Source organism: Oncorhynchus clarkii, chromosome 13 (assembly GCF_045791955.1).
Source record: "Oncorhynchus clarkii lewisi isolate Uvic-CL-2024 chromosome 13, UVic_Ocla_1.0, whole genome shotgun sequence".
Classification (NCBI taxonomy): Eukaryota; Metazoa; Chordata; class Actinopteri; order Salmoniformes; family Salmonidae; genus Oncorhynchus; species Oncorhynchus clarkii.
The window spans coordinates 47,955,079-47,966,693 of NC_092159.1; the positions used below are offsets into that span (position 1 = coordinate 47,955,079).

At 45.1% G+C, this 11,615-nt stretch overlaps 1 protein-coding gene across 2 annotated transcripts; it reads right to left on the bottom strand.

Moving 5' to 3' along the window:
• Positions 1–1,436: 1,436 nt before the first annotated feature.
• Positions 1,437–11,363, bottom strand: LOC139424004 (cerebellar degeneration-related protein 2-like). 2 transcript variants are annotated; one of them, XM_071175677.1, is made up of 5 exons: positions 11,236–11,363; positions 4,399–4,511; positions 3,201–3,349; positions 2,733–2,897; positions 1,437–2,558 (listed from the first exon to the last, which is right to left on the bottom strand). In XM_071175677.1, exons 1-5 carry the CDS (start codon positions 11,312–11,314, stop codon positions 1,583–1,585), a joined length of 1,482 nt encoding a protein of 493 aa, XP_071031778.1. In that variant the 5' UTR covers positions 11,315–11,363; the 3' UTR covers positions 1,437–1,582. The 2 variants fall into 2 exon arrangements, with proteins under 2 accessions (XP_071031778.1, XP_071031779.1); XM_071175678.1 differs by lacking the exon at positions 11,236–11,363 and adding an exon at positions 5,126–5,649.
• Between the last annotated feature and the right edge of the window lie 252 nt (positions 11,364–11,615).

Consider the following 11,615-nt stretch of genomic DNA (forward strand, 5'->3'; position numbering starts at 1 on the left):
AGTGCTTAGAGAGCACATAGTTACAGTATCTTAGTCAAGTGTGGTTGAGAGTTCCATTTCTACACAGTACGGCATCAGCAGGTCCTCCACAGAGGCTGACTGCTCTGCCCCCCTTAAGGACAGTGGAACTATGGACCTTCAGGCCTAAAGGCCCTAACTCCCTATCAAGGAACAGGCCTCTCTCTCCTGGCATGAGAGAACACATACAGGCATAAAGGCCCTCACTCCCTATCCAGGAACAGGCCTCTCTCTGGGCATGAGAGTACACATAAATCCCTAAAGGCCCTCACTCAGCAGGTCCTCAGTTCTCTAGCTTGGACAACCTAACTCCATTTTGGCAACATTATCATATCCATCTTGAGAATCCTTTTACAAAAGGTAAATTCACCAATACACTGATAGTTTTACAGTTTACATACAGTATTTATTTTAGAACAAGTTATCACTTCCTTGAGTACCATGGGCTCCCTCAATTGAAGTCTACTGATTTCAAAACCAATGTATATGTTGGATAGATGCATACCTGAAGCCTAAGATGTTAAGGCAACAGTGTTATTCATTGAGAACGTCAGGATTGTTTTTGAAAACACCTTTTTATGAATAGCTCTGCACATGTTATTCACTGTCAGTCATCAAAAACATTAAATAGCAATTATTTATAAATTTTAAATAGAACTAGTGCAGTCTCAGTATACACGCTCAGTCATTTAGACATTGTACTGGATTGTCTTGACCAAAGACGGGTCTAACAGATTTTTAGTGCAGAACTAGGTTGTCATAAATGATCTTAAATTATGTCAAGAATCAAGGCATTTCATCTACCCAGATGATGAATGTCGTCAGAGGTACAATTCATTGTACATCTGGGTGAAACGTGGCTGTATCCAGAAAGATAAAACAGCTGAGGAGATCATCCACAGTAGATTGTATCATTTCCCCAGTGCAGAAGTACAGGTAACCTGTCATCAAGTGACCCCTTTGAACAAACACGGTCAAACAAAGAGAAACTAATTAAAGAAAAAAATCTGTGGCTTTTGTACCCATTGTTTTCAGTGCATGTTCACTAGTATCAGGAGAGGCCATGTTCAGTAGTATCAGGAGAGGTCATGTTCAGTAGTATCAGGAGAGGCCATGTTCAGTAGTATCAGGAGAGGTCATGTTCACTAGTATCAGGAGAGGCCATGTTCAGTAGTATCAGGAGAGGCCATGTTCACTAGTATCAGGAGAGGCCATGTTCAGTAGTATCAGGAGAGGTCATGTTCAGTAGTATCAGGAGAGGCCATGTTCAGTAGTATCAGGAGAGGCCATGTTCAGTAGTATCAGGAGAGGTCATGTTCACTAGTATCAGGAGAGGCCATGTTCAGTAGTATCAGGAGAGGTCATGTTCACTAGTATCAGGAGAGGCCATGTTCAGTAGTATCAGGAGAGGTCATGTTCAGTAGTATCAGGAGAGGTCATGTTCAGTAGTATCAGGAGAGGTCATGTTCACTAGTATCAGGAGAGGTCATGTTCAGTAGTATCAGGAGAGGTCATGTTCAGTAGTATCAGGAGAGGTCATGTTCAGTAGTATCAGGAAAGCAGCTCATTTGTCTTTGGACTTTTTCCCCTTAGGACTTCCTACCCTTGGGGACTTTCTACCCTTGGTGGAATTCACTTCACTCTTGGTCTTCTGTAGGCGGGAGAAAATCTCTTTGAACAGGGCCTTGTACTCTGGGGTGTTCTGGCCCAGCCTCTTGTCCACCTGGTCTACCTGCCGGCTGATGCCCTCCAGGGCCTCTGGGGTGGAGGGGGTCTGGGGCGGGGTGGGGGGTGCAGAAGCCATGGCTGAGGGGCCGGGGGTGGCCATGCTGTAGTCCTTCATGGAGGGGTCTCTAGAGACAGGGCGTGACGTCTGCACCCCCGCGTGGCACATGCCCTCCTCGTGGCGCCGGCACTTCCCCAGCAACTCCTCGTATTTCTCCAGCAGGGCGTGGTACTGCTCGTCCACTTCCCTCAGGATGGACATGCCGCGCTTGCGCACGCCGTTGGCATGGATTGCGTAGCTGCCCTGTCGCCTGCCAGAGGCGTCGCAGGCCGAGATGGCGTTGAGCGCCGTGTCGCTGCAGCTTTTCCTCACGGGGCCTCCCTGCTGCCCCCCTCCTCCTGTCCCCCCGGACTCCCCCGTCCCCTCCCCTCCCTCCTTTTGCCCCGGTCCCTCCTCGGGTGTGTCGGTCTCGGGGGCATTGTTGAGCAGGGTCTGCTCCAGACCCTCATCCAACAGACAGACCCGGGACCTCCTCAGCTGCTGCATCTCCTGTAGCTCCGCCTCCAGCTCCTGCACTCGCAGCTGGCAGCCCTCAGCACCCAGGAGGCGTTGTTCCATAAGCTCAAACTCCTGCAGCACAGCTGTGCACTCCCTCTCTGCCCCCTCCCTCCGGCCCCGTTCTGCCACCATGGCGGACCTCAGGGAGGAGACCACACCTTTTAGACGCTCGTTCTCCTCGTCCAGCGGCCGGCGCTCACGCTCAGACACCAGGTCCACACTGCCGGGGTTGGCCACCAGGAAGCCATCCTCATACCTGGAGAGCGATACACCACACAGAGGAGCACAAGGATACAGCAGGGAAATTGCATTCTTATGTAATCTGAACACCATACATTCAGGTCATTTGGCAAATGTACTCAGCATACTTTCACATACAGTACTTTGGACTTTTGAGAGAGACTACATAGAGCATTGCTCTTTACTGTACTTTGGTGCAGTGCAGAGTTCTTTAAGGCAGGGGAAGGAGTGGACAGTCTTGCGTCGCTCCCGCTCCTCTCTGTGGTCCCTCAGCTCCTTCAGTGTACGTAGTTCCTCCACACGAGCTGTCATGGTATCCACCTGAGCCTGCAGTGTCTCCATGGTACCCGTCAACCTGTAAGTGCACACACACACACAAAAGTGGACTAAATCTTATTTGCATCACAACATAATGTACAATACTGTACCGTGACTATGCTGAGCCCGTGTCACAAAAACAACGGTGAGACGCATTTATTTACTATGAACAGTAGAAACCATTCAAGAACTAAGCTTGTTAACTCAAACTAAATATTTCTTACAAATCCTTGGTATAAACACCATGAAGAAAGAGGTCATGGTACAGTCTTACATAGAGTGAATGCTCAGATTGTAGATCATAGCAGCGAGAACAACTCGGGAGAGTATTAACCCTCACCTGTCTATCTTCTGCTGCGAGGCCTTGCTCTCTATAACCAGTTTCTCATTGGTGATCTCCAGCTCTCTGGCCGTCACGTCTAGCTGCTCGTAGACCTTGGCATGCTGCTCGTTCATCTCCCTCAGCATCTCCAGCTGCTTGGACAGGTACTGCAGGGGGAATAGACATGTGAATGAAGACATGGACCTTACAGGGAGACAATCTGAAGAGTCTAAAACGGATATAAAATAACTGGACATCTATGTTACATCAGTGCAGATGGAGAGGAGAGGAAGCTGTTTTAGACTATTGAGATACACCCAATGCCAGACACTGCTGTAAAAAAATACAAATAATTAAAATCAGTCACATAGATATGACAGGATTCCATGATGGTTAAGCAAAATAGCGTCACAATTTCCTAATTCCTGTCTACAGAAACAAATGTGGATCAACTTTATTCTTCTTCTCCAGCAGATTAAAGTGTGTGATTGGTTGAGTCGGCCATCGGCTTTGTTGTTGCCTAATAAGGAGGCCAGTCTTTTTCGTCTAATGAGGTGGCAGATCTAGCTCAGAGTCAGAGGAGTCAGTGGGTTCCTCTCTCCCACACAGCCGCACACTAAGTAAACACACACTCTCATGCAGCTGCACTCTGCTCCTCTCCTATCAGAGCTCTGCAGGGTTTAATTGACTTGATGGCACGTCAAGGAGAATGTAATTGGGCTAGCCTAGAGAGAAGAGCCACTTTGCAGGATCATGAAGTGCACCGTCAGTAGTTTAAAACCCACACACTCCAGCTAACACACCAGTCCGGTGCCATGCTTGACAATATGGCCTCTCAGCAATTCAACATTTAGTTGTATTTTTACATTTTAGTCATTTAGCAGACGCTCTTGTACAGAGCAACTTAGTTAGCTACCTGAAGATGGATGTTCTAAGTGGGACAACCACATAAAGGCATAGAAAGTACATTTTTCCTCAATAAAGTAGCTCTCAGTAGAGTCAGAAAGGGGGAGGGGTCAAGTGCTTGTTCAGGTTGTTTTTTGGGGTGGGGGGGGGGGGGGGGTGTCAAGGTGATGAGGAGGATTATTTAAAATACTGTTTGAAGAGGTTTCAGGGTTTCAGATGTTTTCGGAAGATGGGCAGGGCACTTTGCAGGATCATTCATGACATGTACACACGCTCACACATAGTTAGTGAAAGTGGTATGATGCTATACCTCGATCTCCTGCACCTGTTCCTCATTGTTGATGTACATCTGTTGTAGGGAGTCCTCCAGCTCCTTGTTGCGCTCCAAAAGGGTCTTCCCCAGCTCAGCTGCCAGGTGCAGATCTGTGAGGGGACAGAGAGGAGGTCGAGAGAGTACTGGTCTGGATACAGAAAAAAACAACTATTTTAACTCTTTCATTCACATTTCATCCACCAGTAATATTGGTAGTTCCAGCATTAGCCCAGCTCAGTTCAAGTGTTGCGTTGGACTGTTTTAACTCCATTAATGCAATGCTTTCTGGCTTTCCTTAAAGAACGAGCAATAGAGAGAAAATCCCCTCATTCAATTCCCCCTGCTGGAGTAAAAAAACATGTAATCCTCCATCTTCTCTGATTAAGACCAGCTTCTGTGATCTCTGCCAAGATGAGCTCAAGAAAATGGAGTCTGACTGCAGGGGAAAGGAGGAGGATAAGGGAGAAAACCTAGTTAGCACAGGCTCTGTCTGGAATACACAGGGCAAAACACCAATACAGGTCATCTCAGAACTCGTTTACCATTACTCCTGGTCAGAATGACAGAGATATCCCTCTTAGTTCGCATTACCCCACTCCAAAAAGAAGAGTGGCTGTACATACAAGCGTAAAGGTTTTAGCTGCACCAGCACATCTTTGCTCTCAATCTGCTTTGACAGACATTTCCACAAAGAAACACACACAAACATGATCCCATTTTAGACCTGGGAGGGATAAGGGCAGCGAGTCACTTGGTTTCCACCAGCAGCTTGATGGATCCATTATTCATCGGGTGCTGCAGTGACGAGGCCTACTTGGACTGAGAGTAAGGATGAAGAGGGGAGCTGTGCTGGCTCCTGGCTCCAACATGCCTGCCCCACTACTCAGAGCCCATGACAGTACAGTGGGAGGAGAGGGGGTGTTAAACGGAGAACAATTGACCTCCATTACAGAACATGAATGCAGCATTTTAAATCAGCACAGTGCATGGTGTCAGCACTAACAGGAACACAACAGTGGGGAACACCATGCTGCTGCACAGTACACGTCTAAGGAACATGAGTTGAATTATAGTATGGCTGTCTGGAGGAGTAGCTGTGTGTGTGTGTGCGTGTGTGTGTGTATCAGAGATAATGCAATGAATGGCAACAGGAGCTAACCATTCAAAAGGGAACGAGGCAGAGGACAAGAGGCCCGTCTTCAACATGTACAGTACCAGTCAAAAGTTTGGACACCTAATCATTCAAGGGTTTTTCTTTATTTTTTTAAAACTATTTTCTACATTGTAGAATAGTGAAGACATAAAAACTATGAAATAACATATGGAATCATGTAGTAACCAAAAAAGTGTTAAATAAAAAGATATCTTATATTTGAGATTCTTTATTGTAACCACCCTTGATGACAGCTTTACACTCTTGGCATTCCCCCAAACAGCTTCATGAGGTAGTTACCTGGAATGCATTTCAATTAACAGGTGTCCCTTGTTAAAAGTTAATTGGTGGAATTTCTTTCCTTCTCAATGTGTTTGAGCCAATCCGTTGTGTTGTGAGCTGGTAGGGTGGTATACAGAAGATTACCAAATAGGGCTAAAGACCAAGTCCATATTATGGCAAGAACAGCTCAAATAAGCAAAGAGAAAATGATAGTCCATCATTAAACTTAAGACATGAAGGTCAGTCAATATGGAAAATGTTAAGAACTTTGAAAGTTTCTTCAAGTGCAGTCACAAGCGATATGACCGCCACAGGAAAGGAAGACCCAAAGCTACCTCTGCTGCAGAGAAAAAGTTCATTAGAGTTAACTGCGCACCAGATTGCAGCCCAAATAAATGCTTCACAGAGTTCAATAACAGACACATCTCAACATCAACTATTCAGAGCAGACTGTGTGAATCAGGCCTTCATGGTCGAATTGCTGCAAAGAAATCACTACTAAAGGACACCAATAAGAAGAGACTTGCTTGGGCCAAGAAACACAAACAATGGACATTAGACTGGTGGAACTCTGTCCTTTGGTCTGATGAGTCCAAATTGGAGATTTTTGTTTCCAACCGCTGTATGTCTTTTTGACGCAGAGTAGGTGAACGGATGATCTCCGCATGTGTGGTTCCCACCATGAAGCAGGTGTGATGGTGTGGGGGTGCTTTGCTGGTGACACTGTCAGTGATTTATTTAGAATTCAAGGCACACTTAACCAACATGGCTACCGCAATACACCATTCCATCTGATTTGCGCTTAGTGGGACTATCATTTGTTTTTCAACAGGACAATGATCCAAAACACACCTCCAGATGCTGCGTGACCAACACAAAAGTGCCTGGTACACATTGTCTAAAGCTTAAAAGTTATGTAATCTTATGGTTGTGCCTTTATCAAAACGCTGCCACACAACGGTTGCTTGTGCTGGCAAACGGATAAGAATCTGAGTTTGCTGAGAGGGCAAGAGATATCCCGGTAAGTAGGACAAATCATGTACCCACTTCATTGAAAACAAGTGAATAACATAAGAATTGTAACAGGACAAAGCAATGACACTGTGAAACTGACATCTCCCCATGGCAACCTTGGCACACACACAGCTCATGTGCACTGCAGCCTTCTGCACGTGTGGCTATGCATCATCCTTATGCCCTCGGATGTGTAGAACTCATATAGCATCTAGTGAAGCACATCACAACCACACTGCACCAGCTGCTACAACTATGATGTCATACCCTACCATCTGGACAGACAGGATACACATGTTGAGCTGATGATTATGACCAGAGGGCAGCCCTGAATACAGATCACATACATAATAATCACATATTCACTCTGTGTGAAAGTGGGTGTAAATAGACCATAGCAAATACAATATGACCCTTTGGTTGGAACAGCATGCTAAAACTGTACTATTACAACTTTATATGCAGGGTCGCACCTGGTTCCCAAACGCTGACCAGGGAAACACTGATGAGACGCAAAGCTGCTTTTATTCTCTGGGTCATCGGTCAATGGGGTGATGTGGAGGACGAGGGCTGAGCTAGGGAAGGACATATACTGTACATACAGTTGAAGTCAGAAGTTTACATACACCTTAGCCAAATACATTTCAACTCAGTTTCTCACAATTCCTGACATTCAATCCGAGTAAAAAATTCCCTGTCTTAGGTCAGTTAGGATCACCACCTTATTTTAAGAATGTGAAATGTCAGAAAAATAGGAGAGAGAATAATTTAATTTGCCGTTTATTTCTTTCACCACATTCCCAGTGGGTCAAAAGTTTACATACACTCAATTAGTATTTGGTAGCAATGCCTTTAAATTGTTTAACTTGGATCAAACGTTTCAGGTATCCTTCCACAAGCTTCCCACTATAAGTTGGGTGAATTTTGGCCCATTCCTCCTGACAGAGCTGGTGTAACTGAGTCAGGTTTGTAGGCCTCCTTGCTCACACACGCTTTTTCAGTTCTGCCCACAGATTTTCTATAGGATTGAGGTCAGGGCTTTGTGATGGCCACTCCAATACCTCGACTTTGTTGTCCTTAAACCATTTTGACACAACTTTGGAAGTATGCTTGGCTGTCATTGTCCGTTTGGAAGACCCATTTGCGACCAAGCTTTAACTTCCTGACTGATGTCTTGAGATGTTGCTTCAATATATCCACATAATTTTCCTCCCTCATGATGCCATCTATTTTGTGAAGTGCACCAGCCCGTCTTGCAGCAAAGCACCCCCACATCATGATGCTGCCACCCCCGTTCTTCACGGTTGGGATGGTGTTCTTCGGCTTGCAAGACTCCTTTTTCCTCCAAACATAACGATGGTCATTATGGCCAAACAGTTCTGTTTCATCAGACCAGAGGACATTCCTCCAAAAAGTACAATATTTGTCCTCATGTGTAATTTCAAACCATAGTCTGGCTTTTTTATGGTGGTTTTGGAGCAGTGGCTTCTTCCTTGCTGAGCGGCCTATTAGGTTATGTCGATATAAGACTAGTTTTACTGTGGATATAGACATTTTTGCCCGTTTCCTCCAGCATCTTCACAAGGTCCTTTGCTGTTGTTCTGGGAATGATTTGCACTTTTCTTACCAAAGTACGTTCATATCTAGGAGACAGAACGAGTCTCCTTCCTGAGCGGTATGATGGCAGCATGGTCCCATGGTGTTAATACTTGCGTACTATTGTTTGTACAGATGAACGTGGTACCTTCAGGCATTTGGAAATTGCTCCCAAGGATGAACCAGACTTGTGGAGGTCTACATTTTTTTTGTGAGGTCTTGGCTGATTTCTTTAGAATTTCCCACGATGTCAAGCAAAGAGGCACTGAGTTTGAAGGTAGGCTTTGAAATACATCCACAGGTACACCTCCAATTGACTAAAATAATGTCAATTAGCCTATCAGAAGCTTCTAAAGCCATGACATCATTTTCTGTACTTTTCCAAGCTGTTCAAAGGCACAGTCAACTTAGTGTATGTAAAAACTTCTGACCCACTGGAATTGTGATACAGTGAATTATAAGTGAAATAATCTGTCTGTAAACTATTGTTGGAAAAATGACTTGTGTCATGCACAAAGTAGATGTCCTAACCGACTTGACAAAACTATAGTTTGTTAACAAGAAATGTGTAGAGTGGTTGAAAAACTAGTTAATGACTCCAACCTAAGTGTATGTAAACTTCTGACTTCACCTGTACCTCATCCCACCATCTGGAACTCACACCGCCTACTATCCTAATATACCAAATTTACCCTTTATAATAAATGATTGCTAGGAAAATACGGCTTTGACATATATCATAACTTGTGGGGACATTTAAAATGCTAAAACAATAGCTTCTTTCCCGTTCTGTTTCAAAATATGGGGATAAGACCAGAGGTGGGAGACACTGCTCTGCCAGATCAATACACAGGGAGTGAGAGCAGAGACTACACAGGTCCTCATCTATGTCTATCTAGCCATTAGTGGAGGAAGAGACAGACAATGGGGTCCAATTGAGTTAACTAAATCAAACAGTTGAGGAAGAGATACAAAGGGGTGTGTCACTCTATAGGAGGGATGTATTATCAGACTAAGCCCTGGGTGAATGGAAAAGGTAAGCCCCCCCACAAACCCCTTGGGTTGTGCCGTGGCGGAGATCTTTGTGGGCTATACTCAGCCTTGTCTCAGGATGTGTCCTCGGATGGGGCCACAGTGTCTCCTGACGCCTCCTGTCTCAGCCTCCAGTATTTATGCTGCAGTAGTTTATGTGTCGGGGGGCTAGGGTCAGTTTGTTATATCTGGAGTACTTCTCCTGTTCTATTCGGTGTCCTGTGTGAATTTAAGTGTGCTCTCTCTAATTCTCTCTCTCTCTCGGAGGAGGACCTGAGCCCTAGGACCATGCCTCTGGACAACATGACGACTCCTTGCTGTCCCCAGTCCACCTGGCCGTGCTGCTGCTCCAGTTTCAACTGTTCTGCCTTATTATTATTTGACCATGCTGGTCATTTATGAACATTTGAACATCTTGGCCATGTTCTGTTATAATCTCCACCCGGCACAGCCAGAAGAGGACTGGCCACCCCACATAGCCTGGTTCCTCTCTAGGTTTCTTCCTAGGTTTTGGCCTTTCTAGGGAGTTTTTCCTAGCCACCGTGCTTCTACACCTGCATTGCTTGCTGTCTGGGGTTTTAGGCTGGGCTTCTGTACAGCACTTTGAGAGATCAGCTGATGTACGAAGGGCTATATAAATACATTTGATTTGAAAAGGTTGTGTGTATTATGTGCCTTTTCAAGCATCTCAAAACATAGATTCTTTAGGAGCATCTCCATTGTTGATCCCTATTTTTTTTATCAGAGCACAGACATGAAGTTAGTAAATGTCTTGCGTCTTCAGTCTAACCAGTAATAAATCATTTTTAAAAAGACAGAACTCTGACATTTCCCTCACTCAGCAATTGCAACTGCATAGAATCTTTGTTCAAAATTTCACAGAATCCTGCGAATGTCAACCAGTTGTCTCCCTGAATATCCCACTTGTTTTAAATCATCTGTCAGTCTGTTAGCCTGATGTCAGCCCCCATCACCTAATACCTCACCAGCACATCCCCATGCAAGTGGGAACCACAACTCAGCATTTTGGTGACTTGAGAAAAATAACCGAGGGCAGAGGGATGGCACGTGACCGTTCATCATATATGATGTGAGAGATGGAGGGTGAAGTCAGACAGACAGCAGGGTTATTCTGAGAACACGCACTTCACTGACAACATCAGAATAATTGGAAAATAGCTCGATAATGGATAAAGGGAAGTCTAGAACAGTGCCTATACACAGAGAGGTTGAAATTAGAGAAATGGAAGTAGGCCTGTGTGTGTGTCAGAGAGAGAGAGGCGAGAATAACAGAGTATAACATGGTCTGACAGGTGAAACCTGCAGCAGAATTTCGATAGTTCCCACGCCTCGTTCTTAAATGTATGGGACTTGGGGTGATGGGGTCTGTCTTGAAAGTGCATGAGCGCCATCACAATTTCTCAGTTTTATCATATCAAGGATAATATCAACAAGACAGTAGTCCATTCCGGACACGCACGCTTGTATATCGAGCCAGAATTGCAGTACATGTCATGAATTCTTCAAATGAAATGTCAATAATATTATATTTTCTTGAAGGGCCAATTAGCATCCTTTGAGACATCTTCAGGTTGTTGCATTAAATGACAGTGATGAGGTCGGTAGCCAGCATCAGCTTCTTTTTGCTGGGACTGTTTTTATTGTATCGGAATGATTCGCATACAAGGCTAAACAAAACCTGCAACAAATATAACCACGGTCACAAAGTAACAACAATGGTGTGTCAGTCTACTCACCCTGCTCCAAATCCCGTTGGTCGTACCATGGCTCATCTTCCTCCGTAACAAACTCCTCCATCCTGCCTGCACGTAGCATCGATGCTCGGTCTATCGTTGTGGATGTTCACTGTGCGCTCTGCTCTAACATCTCTGACCGCTAGCCCGGAAGCGAAAGCATGCCTCGTATGATCAAGAAATCTCGAACTGCGCAGCCTCCCAAACCGTAACCCTTTCATCAACCTTTATCATTCACTAGGAAAGCCGCGGGCGCACCTGCCCCCAACATTCTGCAATGAACCATTCGAATGAGACAGATGCATCAATTTACCGCACCTGACACTAAATTAATATCTCAAGGCCGAAAAAAATGCACGCACAAACTGGACACTGTAAGCGAG